Below are 21,585 nucleotides of genomic sequence, written 5' to 3'. Positions count from 1 at the left end.
ACCTCTACAGAGTGGCCCAAAGTGACAGAGTTAAGTGCACCATGGCTTGTACAGTTGTAGAATGGGCAGCAACAGAGTGTGAAAGCCCAGCTAAGTCCCACTTGGGACATGGTCTAAAATGAATGAACTTGCCTAACTTCTGGCAGTAAGGGAAAGGGACCAATGCTGATTTACATGAGATGAGGAGCCAGCCTATGAAAATATGATGACATCTGTTTGAAGAACTAATGGCACACATATTTCAGAAGGAATGACTTTATTCACATGTTGGATTACTTGGAAAAAGAATTTAAAAGTTGAGAATGATTGCATGGTAGAAAAATCTTCTACATCAATGCAAAGTAAGCTCCTGTAATTTTATATCCCTTGAGATAAGTGCTTTTTGTACTTTCTCTAAGCAGGATAAATGTAAGCAAATCAATCAAAGCATTTTGACATTAGTGTCTTGCATCCAATGTTATTTCATGAAAACATCTGAGGTATTATTTTAATCAGAAAAACTAAAAAGTGCACATTTTGATGTTTATGGAAGAAAGTCAAGCTTCAATATTTTAATCCCTTTTAAGCAATACACTATCGGCTGCGAAAACAAGTTTCTCACTTCTCACCTTTTTCTGACATTGGATTAACTGAGCAATAGTCTTATCATTATTTCCACTATTATTAAGTTACTAGATTATTTCCACTATTATTAAGTTACTAGATAAAAACTTAGCTAGGAAGTATTTCTCTCACTTGAAATCTGGAAGCCAAGTAGTTAGTATTAAGCATTTCCTTTTGAGCCCTTCTCCCCATCATCTTGATAGCGTAACTGAAGAATTAAAGTAATTTAACTGTCTCTGCACTAGGAAGATTCTATACACAAGACTTTACACTCTTCTTGTGTTTCAAATCTATTTTTGTTGCCTCCACAGCCCCATACCAAAGCTGACCACACGTTTTCTGCCCTTTGTTGTAGTACCACTTCAGAACTTAATCTTGACATTCTCCGCTGTCCTGAAGCAGGTCACACACATCTGGAAAAGGTAAACAAGAAACACAGTTAAGGAAAGAAAGAACTACTCTTCTTAGCTTTGGAATTTCAGTGAAAAGTAACATTCAGTGCAAGCTGGCAGATGAGAGAAGTAGTCAGTGTTCAAGGTCTTACAAAGATTCACTACATATCCACCCACACACCCACAGTGCAAGGGGGGCCGTGAGGCTTCTCTCACTATGATTCATTTAATCAGAAGGAACTACTGAAACAACTAGATCTTCAGTGGCATAAAAAGAAGTGAAAACGAGTTTAGTTTTCTAACACAGATTTTTACTAAAATTATTGTAAAATGATTATGCCTCATCTATAGGGACTGGCTAAATGAAGTTAGCACAAACTGCTCTTCAACCTTTTCAGAACATCCCTCTGCTTTATTCCAAGTTTTTACCCCAGTACCCTTCAGTAAAATTTCATAAATGAGCATACATAGATAGTCAAATCAGTCACGATAGTCTCTAAGCCAAATTCCAGAGTCATATAGAGTTAAATCGTATAAATTTGCTAAAAAGTAGGTGAAAGCAGCACTGTTTGTAGCATTCTGGCATTCAGTGAGTAAGGATCTAATTAGCTTTCACCAATGTGAATTTAGAGTTACTCAAATAAAGTCAGAAGAGTAGGACATCAAAAGGAAAGCAAAGGGAAGGAAAGCAAAATATTGAAAACCACCCAACCTAAAGATTTAAAATAACATAACCTTCTCCCCCTAGTCAACGGAAAAACAAGAAAATCAAACAGCAGATCTATACAAGGTACATCTCTGTAAAGGAATGCTCCAAAACTGTTACATGTTTTTAGGTAAACTTTAGGAGTGTTAATTACAAATTACGATTGGGAAATGCCGTTTATACCTGTCTTCTAAGTAGTTTATGCTGCATAACAAGAGTGCAATAAGCCTATAACCTCGTGGGAAGCATTTTATGTGCAAAGTATAAATGGTAGCATATGTTCATGCAGTAGAATTTTCTGTGTGACCACAGAGGACATTCGCTGATTCAAGATAGTATACATGCAGTTAGGCCAACAGTAGACCAATTCCATATGTGCCAAGCAACTCAGTCATGTACTGTGGATGCCTAGATTCCCAGAGGTACATCAGTTCTTAGTTAAAGAACTGATGTTACAACAGCTGTGCAAAAGCATTGGCCCTTTCATCAGGGATGGGGATACCAGACCTTCCTTAGAAACGTTTTCGGTTTAGGAGAGATGAAAAACAGTGATGGGAGCTGTAATGATGAGTCCCACATCCAAAGCCATACAGATACCATTGATTTTTCAACGAAAAATCTCTACAATTGTAGTCTAAACAATAATATTTGATGGTGCTAAAGGAATGTTGTGAGAGAACTGATCTCATAATCAGATTACCATACCTACTGTAATAAATGTCAAATCTGCAAAGAAATATGAATAATTAGGAGGCAAGGTAAAAACCATGAAGAATATCTTTTTGATAGGATACATCTAGTGGAGGGTTCAGTTTCTCCTACAGAAATAGCCTGTAGCAGAGACATGTTTAGTTCCTCCATGTTGAGCTGAGTTAGGAGCAGGAGTAACTCAGTAATTACAGCACAACTAGGTGATTTAATATCATCAGCTGCTTTTGTAATTTTGTTTTTGATTACAAATTTATATTATATTATTAATAAAGTTGTAAATTAAAGCTAAAGCCTAAATGACACCTACAGTTCTGCCTTTGGGTACAAACTCCTAGTATATAGATTTGGACTGAATATGATCGCATGGCACACAAAGCTTTGGGAGATTTACTAAATGGACATGCTTCACACTGAGTAAATACTGAACTGAGCCCTTTGCACTTTACAGTCTTTCTACTGAATTCAAAGAGCTTTTCATGCTCTAAAATCATACCATAATCCTTATAAGCAGCTCTAGTTTCTACTGTTGCCTCTAAGTTTTCCTCATTCTCCTTCTGAGCGTCTCCATACTTTTGTGACTTTTTTTCTTTAGAATCTTCCTGCGTGAAATACTCATTCTTCCCATAACCATATCTCATTTTTGGCAATGTGTATACAGGTTCTGTGGTGGTTGTTATAACTTTCTCCAGGACTCTATTTTCAGTTGTTTCAACTTCTTCCAAATCATGACTGTAACTAGCTTCATCTGAGCCAGGAAAAGGCACCCTTCCAAGGAGGTTAAAAAAAAAAAAAAAAAAAAGAGGGGTTAAGCACAAGTATGGCCTTGAAAAAAGCGTCTTCTTAATTCCTCCTGAATATTGTGAAAAATTTTTTTGGTCCTGATACTGTTTCTGTTAAAACTAATTGGAATGCAACTACTAACTCAAAGGGAGAAAATTCTGTACTGAGAGATAAATGTAAATACACAGTTTTATCCCATACACGCTGAATAATTTTGATAGGCAATCCAAACCTTTCAATCGCAGATACTTGCTGTTGCGTGTCTCCCCGATCTAAGCTTTCACACTCTTCTTGAAGTTCAGGAGAAGGATAACTGTTTATTTCCTCTAAGGGGAAAGCACAAGAAGCGACAGCTGAGTTTTAAAGTCCTCTAAACCCCAATACGTTCCATAAAAAAATCACTATGTGAAATTTTTCTTGTGGAGTATGTATCCTTCAAATTAATATATGACACCTAGAAAGACAGGCAGTATGACCAGGGAAATAAAAATGACATAAGAGATACAGTCTTATTCTGCAATAAACTATTTATCCTTCTATAGAAATTTTGGCACCTGTAAATATGTGCTTCTAATAGGCGTTTTAAATCAGTGATATCTTCACTCTTCACGTTTCTCTTCTATGTATTTCAAAGCAACCAAGAACTGCTAATCTGTATGCATGTGTCCTAGAAAGTTCAGAAGTTCTTTCTCTGCCCTACAGAGGAGGAATAACTGCAGTAAAGACCAGATCTGGCCTGGTTAAGGCCAGATAAGCTAGATGTTTACACTAAAAAAAAATAAATAAACTTAACCAGCTGAATAAATCTGGATCTGCTACTAGTCAGAGGAGAAATTAAGGCCTAAATCAGAAATAGAACTGTGTTTTCTTGGCTGAAGAGTGGAGTCAATTAAGCCGTACATTAAATGCAAACTAATGGGGAAAAATTATTTAAGACTTTGGCCTAAGGCACTATTAAAATGTAATGTTGTTCTGCAGTTACTGGCATTTCCATTAGTGTCTAGCATTTGCTGTGAACTACAGATGAAAAATTGACTACTGAGATTATGGCTAGAAAATGAATGACAGCGGATTCAGAGACCACCTTTATCTAAAAAGCATTTCTCATTCTTTCCAAAACGTAAGCAAATCCTGTTGGATGCTACTTACGTTGTAGGAGATTTAGGAATGCCCGGCTAAACCTCTGAGCATATGCCATCTCAGATGTTGAAACTCTGCCCAAAGACAGTAAGTGCTGGTCTACGGGGGAGCTTGACAGCTCTATCAGCTCACTCTCACTCACATCATTGCCAAGCGCTAGAGTGAACAAGGTGAATCCTTGGCACTTAGCCCCAAGTGAAATCTCTCTCAGCCTCTCTCTGTCCCACATGCTTGTTTTGCTTCCAACTATTGTAAATATGACCCTGTGCTTTCTCTGTCTGGGGGCTTTAAAAAATACGTTTTCAACTGTCCACTGTAATGCAGAAGCAATGGTGGATGGTCCTTCCAATTGCTGAACGGACTCTTGGATATGTTTCTTCATCAAATCTTTATTGTTGTATGTGACTAGATCAAACTCCAGGGCCACGGGGCTTTGGCTTCTGTCAGGCAGGAAGCCTCTGGGAGCCTGTTGCACCAGTGCCACTCTGGTGCCTCCATACGACTCGCTTGGCTGTGAGGCAATGACAAACTGATCTAGCATGTTGCTCACAAAGTCTTTGGCTCTCTGAAACTCTTCACTGCTGATGCTGCAAGAGCTGTCCATGATGTAAGTGATATCCATATCCACCAGAACAGGAGGAGGAATGGGCACCTCACAGTTGGTACTTGGTTTGCATTTATCTAGAGAAGAAGAGCCAATAGGCAACAAAGTTTAAGAGTATGACAAAAGCAACGATTTAGGAAAAAAAAAAAACTCTACTTTTTCTTACATTTTGATTTAAAATTCAATATGACAGTCAGAAATTTTGTTGTAAGAAACAATGGATGAATCTTGTTGGACAAGGTTTTGAGATATGATAGGAAGAATTATTTTACTGAAATCTACAGGATTTGTTACTGAAAGGATAAAAAGACCAATACAACAGTTTGAATTTGTAAAAAGTCTTACCATAGCAAAGAGTACAATATGTGATGCTCTCCAAACTTTCACTTTGTTGTCTTTCCCAAACAAATAACTGAAATCTTCTAGTATCATCAATCTGTGTTTTAAAGCAGACATAAAAGTAACATTATATTCCCAAAATATAAATTGTTTTTTTCTCGGTTCATAATACATAATGCCTGCACTATTTCTCTGCTGAAATAGACACTATCCCTATCTTAGTGGTTTCACTGCTATTGTAGTATCAAACAGGTACACAGAAGACTATAATCAGCTGCCATTTTGATTGCTCCAGAGTACTACAGGAATTAACATTGGCACCTGAGGTATGAAGAAATCTAGACATTGAGAATGGAAAGAAAACAATAGAATCAATCTCTCCGAGAAATACATCAGCACCCAGATAAGCTTAGAAGGTTTTGTGGTTAAGAAGTTGCATTTGCAGCCATGATAGTGGCTTCCTAGGCTTTTCCACAGTCCCCCTCTGTTACTCTGGCAAATAAGGAAACGTGTTCATGCCTACAGGTTTACCTTTACACTGTGCCACATAGATTGCTGGTCAGTGCAGCTGCTAATGCAAATAAATCTGTGTCAGCTGTAGTGATCCTAACCAGAAGACATTATACATTAATGAGTTAGTGATCCACATAATGATTAACCTGGGCAAGCGCAGGCCTATGCTGTGCTGCGCTGCACTATGCTGCACCTAGAGCTTGGCCTTCAGTCCTGTGTCATGCTGCACATATCACTTGGTGGCAGGGTAAAGTTAGCCAGCTAATTGTAATGAAGGAGCCTGCAGGCAGTTCCTACTTTGCACTGATTACACCACCTGCATGTCCTTGTCTTTATCTAAAAGTGCAGCAACAGGTTCTCATGTGAACCTTCTCTTTGACAGTAGAAATGATTAATAGAATTTTTTTCTTTTAAGAAAATCCTGTAAGAGCTCAAAAGACCAAACATAAGGTATTATTTTGACAGACAGGGTCTGCATGGCATGCTATGCGTGATTGAAGGCCCATTTGATGCTATACAACTTGTGGTTCCCAGCATCTGAAAGGACATAAAATTATCTGTACTATCCTCTTTTTCCCTATAGTGTTAGCTCCAATAAACGGCATTTTCAGAGCTACTTTACAGAATCTGAGTGCCTCTTACTGAGTTCATGATGAACAGTAGTCCCGGTGCATTAAACTAGAGCACAGCATAAGCACAGTTCATTAGCAGAGTATTGCATTAAGGTAGTCATACTCATAATGGATCATTCAAAGTGAGCTCTGCTATTTCTGCAGTATTGCACTTAAGTCCTCTGCCCACATTCATTTTTATACTTTGTCTTGCTGTTCTTCCTAGAACTGGCAGAAATTAAGATTGGTGATGACTTGTTAAGTGATCTCTAATCTGAGACTCCTAAAGCAAGCTAACCAAAGACTGCAAGTATCTCAGGCTGGTATAGAGAAAGATCATTAAGACTAAATCACCTCTGAACTGCAAAGGGCAGAAGGCCATCTGAAAGAAATGGTTTTTTATTTGCTTAGGTAGCAGGGGGAGGTTGATTGCCATGCCACCATTGTAATCATACAAGAGAGCTAGGTAGTGAATTTTTTGCCTTTCCCCCCTGTCGAGCATCTGCTGTCAGCTTTGCTTGAAAGCTAGCCAAACTCCTGCTGCCCAGTATTCCTCTGTACCCTAGCATTTTGACGTGCTGTTTATGACTCTGTGTTGTTCACTTGTGTGATTCCTGGAATAAAAAGAACATATCTTAAACTTATGCAGCAAATTAAGATGAAGCTAACACTTCACAATGGGACTATTTTGTTTGTTTGCCAACCTGTACGTTCTTTCATTTTGGAAAGCATTATAGCAAGGGTAAAATTTACAGCCCTTGAACTAAGGTTGCCTTATTTATCCCACCAGCGTGAACATTCCTGGTGCAGGCTAAGCACATGCCTGTTTACTTATCCTCTTCATTTTTATACTGTATGTATCCACATGGGACAAAAGACCCAGACTGTAGCTTGGCGTTCATGAGGCAAGTACTACTGAGTCAAGTCACGTTATTAACTCTCTTCCCACTGTTGAATGACCTGCTTATGGCATAGCTAGGGGAAAATGCATCAGCATAAATACTTTTTAGGAACTGAGAAATAGTAGGCAAAACCCTACAATGTGTACTTTTAATCTTCATTTTGATTCTACGTAGACAGCAGTGAAAGCCTGCCAGAGTGAAGAATGGAGGAAACGACCCTGTATTTCATGTGCAGCTTAGTTGAAGATCTCAGCTTATCGAAAAAACACAGTATCTGTATGCTCGGATTCTTGTACTATATGTGTTAGCAAGATGCCCAAGAATTATCTACCTGCCAGCCTTTGGGTGATACTTCAATTTGGAGCCAGAATGACTTGACAGAGTCCATACTTCAGTCTGTTAATATCAATGCAAAGACTGAAAAAAATTCCCAGTAATAACCCTGGTGTGTGTGTATATATACACGTATATAGAGAAATACAAATATGTGTGTGTGTGTTTAAAAAAAAAGTTTATCTAAAAAGTAAAAAGGCAAGTTTAAAACACCAGGTCAAACTGTTCCTCACAGACAAAGGGTCAACTGGAAAACATGACTATTTTTTAAATATTTTCTACCCTGAAAAATGATTTGTGGAAAGTGGGCACTTTTGTAAATATCAGATGTTCTAATTTTATATATATATATATATATATATATATATATATATATATAAAATATATATATATTCAGACTCATAACCTGCTCATACTAAGTAAAAAAAAAAATTGCTATTTGATATTGTTTATCCTTTGAAGCAACCAAGTGAATAAGCCATAAGCTTCCCTCTTGTATGTCACTGAAATTCTTTTACTAACATTCAATCAGATAAATCTGTGAATTGACTAACAGATGGGAGGCTGCATGAGAATAAGTATAATATGAAGATTAAAGTGTTGACTTAGATGCTAATAGATTAGCGCTTAGCCTCCAAGTTTGGGATTTTTTGTCATGCATAAGTAAATACATTTTCTTTCTACAAGAATGATTTTGAAGAAACAGCAGCCTAATAAGAAACCTTATTTTAAAAAAGTTAAAACTGTGCATGGATGATCTAAAAATAAATTGAAGAGAAAAAACATGGAAGCCATATTACCAAACCTTAAAGAAGGCTAGATTTTTTTTTCCTTTGGTAATAGTCAATACTTGCTTTTTCTATTTACTATCTTTTTTACAAGAAGTCTTAATATAAAACAAAAAGTTTTATTTCTTCTCTTGTACTATTGGCAATGTAGCTATCAAAAGAGGTCTTGTTCAGTTTAGTTTTCTTTGGGAAGCTAAAGTGCTGTACTTGAAGTCTTCCACTATGACATTTCCTTGACACTAGGGCCACAGTTCGGTAATTAAATAATAAATGTCACAACTTCAGAAAAGAACGCTGCATGAGAAACTCAGTGAAAATGAGTTAACTCAATGTTATTTAAATTACATGATTTGGCCTAAAACCACTAGTCATAAATAATTTGTGTGCAGAAAGAATCAGTGTTGCTTTGTTAAAATAGTAACTTTTAACATACCCCTTTCTAATAAGGGAAGGACCTAAATTTTTCCTGGAGAAGTAACTAGTTTGAGAGCATGCTTTACTCAAATACTAACAGCTATTAAGCAAATGGATGATTGATTCTCACTGAGAGTTTCAATCCTCTATAGACAGTCTACTTACTGAGAAGGCACGCCTGACATTTGGCACTTCACCGAAGGCAATAACCACTGGAATGATATCCAAGGCACTTAACTCAAGTGCAGCTGTGCTGATGACAGTATCATCCTGCGATGGACCATTGGCAAAAAATATGGCAACTCTTCTTGTGAGGATGCCCTGACGAACCCGTTTAAAGACATTCCTTGCAACAAACCTCATGGCTGCCCCAATATTACGTTTTCCAGTGGATCTCTCTAGTGGTACTCTCTGGACTGCTTGCAGTAGCAAGTTGCTCTTTTGGAATTCTGAGAATCGGATGAGATAGCGCGTGTTGGTATTGAAAGAAACAATGGAGACACGAGCGCCTGTTGGGCAGTTGCTTGCACTGATCTTAATTGTCCTAAGCAAAGACATGACAATGTTCCTCATTCTTTCAAACGCTGCTGGAGTAACATCTTCAGACATATCAAGGGCAAACACCACTTCAGTTGGATAAACTGGACATGTGTCTGTATCTTGAAACAAAAAATTCAGTTTGAGAGACTTTCCAAAATTCAAACATTGCTGGACTGTGAAAGAAAAGGTATACAAAGGTCTCATGGGCTTACCTGATGAGCAAGCTGGAATGGAGAGATGGAGAGGAAATAAATTATTTTGCACTCATATTCATGAAAACAGTGACATATTCACTTGCTTTCATTAAAGAGACTGATCCACAGCTCAGACAACTATCAGAATCTGTCAGTTAGGGACAGCCCTCCTTTTCCACAATCAAATACTCAAAATAGTGCAGTTCTGCTGGATGAGATTTAAAGAGATTGTTCTCGGTTCTGCTGAACAGAGAAGCCTGAGAGAGAATGAGCACTCAAAATCTCAAAGAGAGGTGATACACAAATATTCTCTTCTCTCTCTCATAGAATTCCCCAAGGGGGATTGGCATAATTAATAATAACATAATTTAAGCCTAAATGAGCACCAGATAAATTTGTTAGTATTTTCATAATTGACAGGAAAAAATGAGCAAAAAGTGTAAGCTTGTCTTACATACCTGCCAAACCACTAACACATTTAATGACTACTACTCACCATCACCCTGAGTCAATTTCAACCTATCAGCTTGAAGGGTTTTCAGTGGAGGCTACTCCATCTAAGAATGGTGATTAAATGGATTCAGAGATAAAAGAAGATGCTCCCTACTTACGGCAGTTTTCTCGTGTAAAATTCACAAGTTCACAAGGCTGTAGGAGCAAAACCAAAAAGCAATTAGTGGCAAATCCCAGTCCATCCCAGGCTAGGAATCTTACTGTTGGTTTGAGCTGAAGATCAGATCCCAGTTCCTGAACACACATCCCAGTTCCTCCCCATTCCAAATAGGGCAGTGGACTTGAGGCTCTTCTCCCACTGCAGAAACAAACATGCTCTGTGGACTCTTAACAACGCCCTCGAGCATGAAACAGTCATTCATCCATTCTTCATTTTGTGCAATAATCTGATCTAGGAGGTCACAGGACAACGGCGAGGCAGTTCTGTAGCAACTCGCTAGGACATAGAACATATTTACAACAGTATTGCCTGCAGGCAGCTGTGCATGTAAGGGTTAGATGAAACGTTTACTCAGGCACCTTCATCCTCTCTGGGATTAGGATTCTGGAGAAATCCTGCCCTGCTATTTCCAGTGGGAATAGCTGTGGCTGAGGAAAGCCCTCCCTTTTTAAGAGAGTAAAATGTAACCCTAAGCCTGAGCTGGTGTGTGAAGTAATCTGAATGAAATAACAGAGAAACGAAAGTTAACAGTCAAACACTCTGTAAAATTTTGGACATGGAGTAAATTCATATTCACAGTTATTTCTCATTCATTATTTGCAAAGAGAAGTACCCACTTTACAAGCATTTGAAAAGGATATTATTTTTTAACAATTAATAGTGCTCATTGCAGTCTGTGCTTTGAGTGCAAGAAAACTGCTAATGCCACACGGTGTGCAACTGGCTCTAAGCTAATTACTTACTTCCATTGTAATGGTGCCCCTTGGTCCCTTGGTACCCTGAAAGAAATTAATAGGCCCAGAAAATCAGCCTCCGATAATGTATTTCCATCACGGCTCTGAAGTCAAAGTAAGTGCAGGCATAGTATTTCCCTGTTAACCATTTCTGAACTTGAAATGTGACGAGACATCACTGCCCAGCATGGATTTCTGCGGACCTGTTCCTGGCAGAGGTGCAGACTGCTTCTCAGTAGGGCCTTCCTTCCTGTTTTCACGAATGTTCAATATCTGTTGCTCTAAAGGACCAGTATCACTAGGAATCGGATCTTCCTTCTGAACAGTAACTTCCACTAGCAAAGAATGCTGTAGTTCAGATATCTACACTTCCTGTCCCTTTCAGCCCCTGAAAGGCCTTCTTGCCCACTTCTCTTGCAGGGCAGAAGCCCCATAATTCTTCTGCCTCAGGTGATCCTGCAAAGCATAAACCCACCACTATTGGTTGGAGTCGGAGAACTCCAAGTCGGAGACTTCAACCACCCTGACACCTGTTGGGAAAACAGCACAGCTAGGCACAAACAGTCAAAGAGGTTCCTGCAGAGGATTGATGATAATTTCTGGACTCAGGTGGTGGAGACACCAACGAGGAGAGGTGCAATGCTAGACCTTGTACTAACGAACAAAGAAGGTCTAGTTGGAGATGTGAAGGTTGGAGGCAGCCTTGGCTGCAGTGACCATGAGATGGTGGAGTTGAGGATCCTGAAAGGAGGAAGCAGGGCAATGAGTAGGACTGCAATGCTGGACTTCAGGAGAGCTAACTTTGGCCTCTTCAGGGACCTACTTGGAGGAATCCCGTGGGGATTAGGGTTAGGGCCCTAGAAGGAAGGGGGGTCCAAGAGAGCTGGTTAATATTCAAGCATCACCTCCTCCAGGCTCAAGATCGGTGCATCCCTCCGAGCAAGAAGTCAAGTAAAAGGGGCAGGAGACCTGCATGGATGAGCAAGGAACTCCTGGCAAAACTCCAACAGAAGAAGGAAGTGTACAGAATGTGGAAAAGGGGATAGGCCACTTGGGAGGAATACAGGGACGTTGTCAGAGTGTGCAGGGATGTGAGGAGGAAGGCTAAGGCCCAGTTGGAATTAAATCTGGCAAGGGATGTCAAGGACAACAAGAAGGGCTTCTTCAAATACATCAATAGCAAAAGGAAGCCTAGGGAAAACGTGGGCCCGCTGCTGAATGGGGCGGGTGCCCTGGTGACGAAGGCTACAGAGAAGGCAGAGTTATTGAATGCCTTCTTTGCTTCAGTCTTCACTGCTAAGGCCAGTCCTCAGGAATTCCAGACCTTGGAGACAAGAGAGGAAGTCTGGAGAAAGGAAGACTCTCCCTTGGTGGAGGAGGATCAGGTTAGAGATCTTTTGGGCAAACCTGACATCCATAAATCCATGGGCCCCGATGGGATGCATCCACGAGTGCTGAGGGAGCTGGCGGATGTCATCGCTAGGCCACTCTCCATCATCTTGGAAAGGTCCTGGAGATCAGGAGAGGTGCCTGAGGACTGGAAGAAAGCCAGTGTCACCCCAGCCTTCAAAAAGGGCAAGGAGGAGGAGCCAGGAAACTAGAGGCCTGTCAGCCGCTCCTCCATCCCTGGAAAGGTGATGGAACAGCTCCTCCTGGAGGTCATCTCTAAGCATCTGGAGGACAAGAAGGGGATCAGGAGTAGTGAGCATGGATTCACCAAAGGGAAATCATGCTTGACCAATCTGATCTGGCCTTCTACTATGGAATGACTGGCTGGGTAGATGAGGGCAGAGCAGTGGATGTTGTCTCCCTGGACTTGAGCAAGGCTTTGGACACTGTCTCCCATCACATCGTCCTAGGCAAGCTCAGGAGGTGTGAGCTGGATGAGTGGACAGTGAGGTGGATTGAGAACTGGCTGGATGGCCGAGCTCAGAGGGTTGTGGTCAGTGACGCAGAGTCTAGTTGGAGGCCTGTAGCTAGCGGTGTCCCCCAGGGGTCAGTCCTGGGTCCAGTCGTGTTCAACGTATTCCTCAATGACCTGGAGGAAGGCACAGATGCACCCTCAGCAAGTTTGCTGATGATCCTAAACTGGGCGGAGTGGCTGACACACCAGAAGGCTGTGCTGCCATTCAGAGGGACCTGGACGGGCTGGAGAGATGGACAGAGGGGAACCTCCTGAAGTTCAATAAAAGGAAATGCAGGGTCCTGCACCTGGGGAGGAATAAGCCCACGCACCAGTACAGGCTGGGGGCTGACCTGCTGGAAAGCAGCTCTGCCAAGAAGGACCTGGGAGTGCTGGTGGACACCAAGTTGAGCATGAGGCAGCAGCGTGCCCTTGTGGCCAGGAGGGCCAATGGTATGCTGGGCTGCATTAGGCAGAGTGTTGCCAGCAGGTGGAGGGAGGTGATCCTGCCCCTCTCCTCAGCCCTGGGGAGGCCCCACCTGGAGTGCTGTGTCCAGTGCTGGGCTCCCCCGTACGAGAGAGACACGGCACTGCTGGAGAGAGTCCAGTGGAGGGCTACAAAGATGATGAGGGGACTGGAGCATCTCTCCTGTGAGGGAAGGCTGAGAGAGCTGGGCCTGTTTAGCCTGGAGAAGAGAAGACTGAGAGGTGATCTCATCAATGTGTACAAGTATGTGAAGGGAGGGTGTCAAGAGGATGGGGCCAGAATCTCCTATATTGTGCCCAGCGATAGGACGAGAGGCAACGGGCACAAACTGAACCACAGGCAGTTCCATCTGAACCTGAGGAAAAACTTCTTTCCTGTGAGGGTGACAGAGCACTGGACCAGGTTGCCCAGAGAGGTAGTGGAGTCTCCTTCCCTGGAGATATTCAAAACCCACCTGGATGTGATCCTGGGCAATATGCTCTAGGTGACCCTGCTTGAGCAGGGGTGTTGGACTAGATGATCTCCAGAATTCCCTTCCAACCTTGGCCATTTTTTGAGTCTGTGATTAATCAAGCTGATATCTTCAAAATGAATTTATTAGAATTAATTAGCAATAAGCACATAGAATATGTTGCATTATTGAATCTTGTATTTCCAGGGTGCATCAAAAGGGTGAAAATGATGCACGGTTTGACGAGACCAATGAAAAAAACTTTATATTTCAAAAATTTGGTTGATGAAGTCATTTTGAATAGAGTTATGGCCGTAAACTCCTTACTGTAGCTTTCAGTTTTAAGATGCTCCATCCACTGACTGGATAGGCATCTGGAGCAAGTGTGTCTTGTTGGCAGGGGGCTGGTTATGTCACTCTTGATATCTTAGATGCCTCAGTCGTTCTCTGGATATGGCTGCCATGCAGTGACCATATCAGCTGCTTTACATGGACTTGTCCCTACAGCCAGACTAGCTAGAAGATTCACCTCTGTGGAGGATCTTGCAAAATGGGCATTTATATTCTGGTCATTGCAGCAACCTAATCTTTAGTAAAACGCAGTCAACAGTTGACTGAATTTTTTTTTTTAATGACTTTTTTTACTTCAGGGCCCAAGAGGACCACAAGGTATCAGAGGACCTCCAGGACCACAAGGCATGCCAGGCTCTCTGGTTAGCTTTAAATAACATGTCCCTGCTGTGCACCTAGTAGCTTTTATTTGTCAGTGTTTGCATTATTCTTCTAATTAGTTCTTTTTTAAAACCTATATAAACAAGAAGAAATAGATGGTTTTTCAATATAGTATTTATGGAAATTAATGGCAATGTGAAGAAGTTAACTACTGCAAATCTGGGTTATGGAAAATAACAACCTTGAAAATAAGTTTAGGTGAGTTAATAAAAAGAGAACTTCAGTATTACGAAGTTGTTTCTATGGTTGCAACGAAAAACCTTAACTTTATGTTGCACTTTCAGTTCTATACTGTATATCAGCAGTTACGTCATGGCTTGCAGGGCATCTAGGTCCAGATGTACAGTGGTGTAGTTGAGGGCAAAGGTAGGTAATTCATTCATCAATAGTTTTATTTGAGTATGGCCAGTGAGATTTAAGGCTAAGGTATGATGGGGTTGTATGTCTTGAGTGCCAATTGAGTGCTGATCTTCCTCTCTTTTGAATTACACCAGTATAACTTAGGACTGGAATGCAGGTGACTCATCCAGCCTTGGGTGTCTGCTTCAGTCATGTAATGCTGCTTGTGCTTACACAGCCATTTATATATTTATGTGTAACAGTATACATTTATTTATAACGATATTCAGATTGTTTGTGCACTCATGCATGCCTATATTCACTATCATGCTTAAATAAATATCTGTATAGATGAAAAATTGCATTTATGTCATAGTTAGTAATATTTGGGGAATTTTAAAGCAGTCATACAGAAAACAGAAAATAACTGGAATGCTAGCTTGACCCATAACACTTACTGTGGCTCTCAAAAGCTTTGGGGAAGTCTGTTAATGTGCTAGATGTCTATACTGATACCGTAATAATTGCAAGTGGCAATGAACCCTTGATCTGAGTGCAATGAGCCCTTAAGTTTTTCATCATGCATCATTTTACCAATATTTCTGATTGCAGGCTAGTCTAGGACCCCCAGGTCCTCCTGGCTCTGTTGGGAAGCAAGGTGCAAGAGGAGCAAAGGTAACTTTGTTTAAAGTACCTAATTGCAGCAGTCTCACAGCATTGTTCATTCATAAATCTGACTAAAGAAGCATGAACCAATTTTGTGGTGCTCCTGTGGAACATGTGAAGAATGATATATTTTGCAGGCATTTTTAGATTGTAAGAAAAGATGTGCTATGTTCAAAGCCACCTTACAGGTGTCAGAGCTATACTAAGAGGTTGCTAGTGCCACCATGATTGCGGTCCTAATTGTTCTCACTGGGGCTTAGCTTCTCACAAAATGCAGTAGGGATATGACAGTGCAGCCCCTTGAACTTGTTTTATGATTCCTAGACTCTAGCCAACCCATGGAAGACGTATACCAGCTAGTAAAGCTTAGCTGCTTATTTTAACAATCTTTTTAAATTCAGAAGATTCTTAATCAATCCAAGAAGTCCTAAATGATATGATGTCTGTTATACAGGAATTAATATGTTGAGAAGAACTAGGTCAACATGAAGTTAAACAAAATGGCTTATAAAATTCAGTGGTCTACATTACGGTTCACTTATTTGTCATATGTTTTATTGCTTGCTTTCCTTTTAATAGTGTGCATTTGATATAAGAGAGACTTACTTTATTAAACAAAAATGACTGATTTTATGTATTGTTACATCTAAGGATCTAAATGGCAAAACTAACACCACTTAACTAAACCTTGAGTTAGAAGGATTATTACATTCAGTGTATTACTAACTTCAGTGACAAAGAGGTGTTGACAGGTAAAAGTGCTACAATGACCTGCCTGAGAACGTGCAGTGAAACAGTGACAAAGGTGGAAACAAACAAATTTAATCACTATGTCTTTAGTGGCAGCAATAAAACAAAAAATGCTTCTTACTGGAATAAGTCAGAATCTGTCAAGTGCTCCAACATACATTCCATTTTCTCAGTATTGCTTTGTGCTATTTTGTTTTGGGGGTTCTTGTTAGAAGAAAGAGTTCATTAAGAAAGTGAAAAGCAAAAAGGAAACCCAAGAAAAGAAAACTTGTGAGAGAATTAAGAGCACAGTGCAGATGGACTGCCTCAGAAATGTACTCTGCTGTCAACAGATTCTTCAGGCTGGTAGAATTCCAGACTGAGACATACTTCCATTAATATAAATTTTCTCAGGAAAAGCTCTCATCACTAGGAATTCTTAGTAACAGTGGAAGTTTCATCAAGGGAAGACCTGTGGGGTTTATCTGTATCAGTGCTCAGCATATTCTGATTTGACCAGTGCTTTCCAGTTTCGCCTGCAAGAACTCTGCATCAAGCATGGTCTGTAATGGAACACTTTTTGTCTACACAACGTGGGAGCACACTTCAGCCTAGCAGAGAAATTTCCATTTCAGAAAGAAGAATGCTGCTGGATAAGCCAAACTAATGTGTTTTGTATTTCAACTGTGACAGGGTGAGCCTGGTGACCCCGGAGAGAAGGGTATTGTGGGACCAGCTGGACAGAGAGGCATGCCTGTGAGTCTTAATTCAGAGCCCTGGTGGTTTAACTCTCATCCAGCTGAGTCAATACAGTCCATTCCCTCTTCTTTTGTTTCCTCTATTTGGTACAATTAAAATTATTTTGCATTTGGTTCTCAGTTTCCTTATGGACACCACATTTCTTGTGGCCTAAGGAGAATATCTTTCCAGTTAGATTCTCTATGACAGAGGGAGACTATTCCAGAGGTAGGCTGCACAGTGTCTCCACTGTGCATGGTCTTAATCCATGTTTTCTTTCTACAGTTTTTGCCACTGTTTTTAAACTGTATTGTGACAATTTGCCCTACCTCATCAGTGTCAAGAGGCTGGGTACAGCATCGTAATGGGAGGTTTTCAGGCCAGGAGAGAATTGGATATAAAGCTTATCCTCTGTTAAAATCTAACTGATGGTATATTCGCTCTGCGCAGGGCATGGATGGCAGAGATGTCTATGGTCCTGAAGGGAGCAAAGGAGCAAAGGTGAGTGCAGAGAGTCAGAACATGTCACAGTCTCCATTCTGCCAGGTCATTTCTAACATGACCATCCATATTTATATATGTAATGAGAGTTATACCCCCATTCTAACACTAGCACATGATGGTGTCATAGCTTGATAATGAGTAGGAGAGAGCTACTGTCTTGAGAATAACTTTTTTCTCTTGCTCTTTCCACGGGGGGATGTGTGTAAGGATATGGGGGTATAAGTTGTACTTTTCATAGTACAACTTGCTTTCTACCCACTTCAGTCTACTTGACTAGCCATTCCTGTTGGCAAATATGGGTGTGAGAAGGCCACCTTGGATTCTTTCACTCCCTCTTTTTTCAGAGGAGTGGTTCCCTGACTGCCAAGGTAGGAGGACAATACTCTCTGAATATCCTTGCCGTTTTAATGTAAAATATTCATCCTTTTGCTCATATACTCAGCAAATAAGATTTGGGGATTAACCTCTGGTTTAGTTCTTATTTAGAAATTCTCATCTTTCCCTTCACAACCCTGGAAAAAAAAGCAGTGAAATGTCTACTTCTCTAAAAATGTACAAGAATCCAGCTAAAATAAAAACTGCACAGAAAGCATGAGCACAAAATCAGTGATAGCTCCACAGATATCCATGATCTGAATGACTCGGTCAGTGACCCACTGTAGGTTAATGGTTGATCATTCGTCTGTATAAAACTTCTATCCAAATATTGGTAATTAATTTCGGGATTGGGAAGAAGGATCTAAACAAAATGGAATTCGTGCCATTGTCTAACTCAGTTTCTTTTGTATCAAAGAAACAGAAAAGATGCCACTAAATTTTTTTAAAACTGTTTTGCAACAAGTGTCTTGGAGGAGGAACATCCCACATCATTTTGTAATAATGGTAATATAAAATACATAAAAATACAGTGACTTTTCTCCTAATCCTCATTGCTATTAAGTCTGGAGAAGTGTAGACTATGAGCAATATTTTCTGGATTCCCACTGTGAAAACAATGATTTCTGGATTTGTTACACTAAATGAGATTGAGAAATAATAAAATCTATCAACAGTTTGATAAGTATAATTGTATATCAAAAAAGTCACATATTCATGGAAGAATATTTCAGTTTTAGAATGAGATTTGCTGGATCTTGTCTTTTTAATGTGAACGCTAAAGAACTTTCCCATTTAAAAAATAATAAAATCAAGAAAGAAACAAAAAAGGAAAAGAAAGGAGTAGCTTCCTGAAAAATATAACCATTATACTAGTAGTAATTTGTAAATTAAAATGGTGGAGCTGAGACTAGCCAGTCAGTATATGTGTATAATAACTGCAGTTTGATAGCAAGCAAGTAAATAACTTCCAGGACCTTTTCTTTGCAAAATTTTCTATGTGAAATTACTTCTTTCTCTTAAGAGAAATGAGTACCTTAATAGTTTTTACTAGAAATATTTCAGTTAAATAATTCATCTTTTTTTTTACAGGTCTTATGTTGTTAACCTGATCTCTTATTATACTGCTCATGACTCCACTTGAAGTGGACTCCTGGAAATTTGGAATGCATTTTCGTTAGTAGTTAAATACTCTTGTCTCCTGATCCTTGCTTGCTTGTCTACATTAGGAAGTGTCAGGGTACACTGAGGGCCAACTACTGTTTAAGGGAGCCAGGAGCCCATCATGATAACAAGGCTGACTGGCAGAGGCAGTGCTCTTGTTGACAAGGGTCCTGTCCCACCACCCCCGAGCCAGGCGAGCAGGGCAGCCCTGGGGATGGCAGCCAGGGTCGAACACAGCCCAGTGTTTGCTGGGCAAGTCCATAGTGATGGGCTGGTCCAAAGTCAAGCTGGGAAGTCAGCCTGTGAGTCTGGGTCCGAATCAATGGGGCCCATGGCCAGGCACAGTTGTGGCTGCCAGGCAGCTAAAACTCTATCTCAGGTGAAGGCCAAGTGGGAAAGCCTCAGCTTAAAGCAGCTCCCATAAACATGGGGGACGGCCCTGCCTGTGGCCTCCCTGCAGCGCTATCTGGAAGCTTCTCCCCACAGATCATCAGTTACACTGTCCCTGAGTCTAGGCAGCCAAACCACCAGGTGGGGGGTGGGAAGGATGTGCTCAGGCCCTGGGCAGCAAGTTTCTCTGATCTGTACAGATACGGTTTTGTTCACAGGTGTGAAAGTTTGCATAGACACTCTCTTTTTTGATTTTTGTCTCATCCTTGATGTAGTAACTTGCCAGGCACTTGGAGGGAAGAGCAAGGGAGGGAAAAGCTGGGAAGCAGCACCAATGTGTCAGTCCATTGCAAATGGTCAGGATGTTGGTGACAGCTGCAATCCCTCTTTCAAAGAGCATGGAATCCTTTCATGTTGCATGTGAAACAGAAGTGGTCTGGCAGATCTCATTTGAGGCCCATCTGTTTCATTCTACTTTTTGTGGGAGAAGCAGAATGCTGCAGAAGCAGCAGAAAAGATACAAAAGCTTCCCAGAAGCCTTTCCAACCAATGAGCTCCATTCTCTAGAATAGCTCATTATTAAAATGGCTCTTGATACTTCTTATTATCCAAGGGAAATACCTAATCCCTTTTCTTACCTTCCTAGCCCCTAGAATTTCCTCTGATGGAAGAACTCCACGTTGCACATATGTTACATGCCAGACCAGTTCTTTTAATCTCTCGGAACCTCCCACTTGTTCATTTTGGAGAACATCCTCCTTATGCTTGTGTTACAAGACATGAGGAACAAAAGTTTCTGCTAAATCTTGTAATTATTTATTGTTTTAAAGGATTGACTTACATACACTGATGTGTCTGCACAAAGTATGTCAGGGCTTGAATTAAAGCAGTTTAAAAAACCATTTACCCCAAAATGGTGATCCAGAAAAAGTTAGTTTCACCCTAATAATTAAAAAAAATAGCCTTCAATATAGGCTCTCTTAAGGCTGCTAAAAATTGCACAGGCTCACGAGTTAAATTATGCTCTGTTAAGTCTCATCTGATGTCTATGTGCATGCAAATTTCTATAAAGTTATAGAGTAGAGTTATGTGGTAATCGACTGGGCAAACATTGACTGCTTTGCAATGTTTGACAGCCGTGGCCAGTTTCATGGGAGGGGACTTTTAAAACAAGGAGGTACATAAGCAGTGTGAAATCTGCTAGTTACTCTAATGTAAGGGAAAGATATGTTTCAATTCTGATTGGTCTTTGTGGGAGTTTGATATTTCTCATACATAAGCAAAGAGCAAACCAAAAACTGAACTAAGTGAAAACACTGCTTAGTATGGAGGGTACAACATTTTGAAACCATGTTTAAAAACTGAGTTGTGAATGTTACATTGTAGTCATGATCGCTGAACCTGAATTCTTCTGCATTTTATTAGGAGGTATAAATAAGATTTGATAAAACACTTGAGAAATGGCAACTGTTGGAAACTCTTAAAATGTTCTTGCTTTAAATAAGCAGATTAAAATGGTGTTGTTTGATGATAACATAGGCTTTAGAAGTAGCCACTGTAACTTGAAAGGACTGGAATATTATAAAAATAATTTCATAATTTTTATAGAGGAAAGAGATCAAACACTAAGAAGATCAAAGTCCTAGATTCCTATGAAGTCTTTTCATATTTTTTTGGCAGGGAGAATCTGGATTCATCGGCTATCCTGGTCCAGAGGTACAAGAATAAGCATATGTTTGTTTTCTTTGTGTGGTGTTTTACACTATTCTTGTGTGGAAGGAGTTATCTGCTTTTCTGGTTTTGTTTCTTTCCTTTTTTTGTCACCTTTCCTATGAACATTGGGATTTCATTAATTTTCAGGGAGAAGAGGGAGACCCAGGTATCCCAGGAGCTGAAGGACCCAAAGGAGTTAGGGGTAGAAGGGTAAGAATGATACATTTGTTAAATCTCTGAAGAGAGATTTAACTTAACTTTACTTACTCTGTAAGTAAAGTCCCCGGATCCCGAGTCTTTCCTGACCAACAGGATTCCAAAACTGGTTCCAACTCTGACCTTTTTTGTCGTATCCTGAGCAAGAGGTCTTGAAGAGAATGCAGGTCTAACTCTTTAGAGATATTCATTGCTTTCTAA

At 40.3% G+C, this 21,585-nt stretch overlaps 1 protein-coding gene across 1 annotated transcript in view; it reads right to left on the bottom strand.

Annotated features, from left to right (window-relative positions):
- Positions 1 to 253: 253 nt before the first annotated feature.
- LOC104152564 (collagen alpha-6(VI) chain-like) overlaps positions 254 to 21,585 on the bottom strand; it is a 58,184-nt gene continuing 36,852 nt past the window's right edge. The window contains 10 exon segments of the mRNA XM_068933392.1: positions 254 to 918; positions 921 to 1,016; positions 2,906 to 3,177; positions 3,425 to 3,518; positions 4,342 to 5,013; positions 5,282 to 5,372; positions 9,002 to 9,495; positions 9,589 to 9,600; positions 10,182 to 10,218; positions 10,987 to 11,022. Of these exon segments, the coding sequence (XP_068789493.1) occupies positions 845 to 918; positions 921 to 1,016; positions 2,906 to 3,177; positions 3,425 to 3,518; positions 4,342 to 5,013; positions 5,282 to 5,372; positions 9,002 to 9,495; positions 9,589 to 9,600; positions 10,182 to 10,218; positions 10,987 to 11,022 (1,878 nt within the window). The 3' untranslated portion in view covers positions 254 to 844.

Source organism: Struthio camelus, chromosome 2 (assembly GCF_040807025.1).
Source record: "Struthio camelus isolate bStrCam1 chromosome 2, bStrCam1.hap1, whole genome shotgun sequence".
In the NCBI taxonomy this organism is placed as follows: Eukaryota; Metazoa; Chordata; class Aves; order Struthioniformes; family Struthionidae; genus Struthio; species Struthio camelus.
This window is presented reverse-complemented; position numbering and strand designations above follow the sequence as displayed.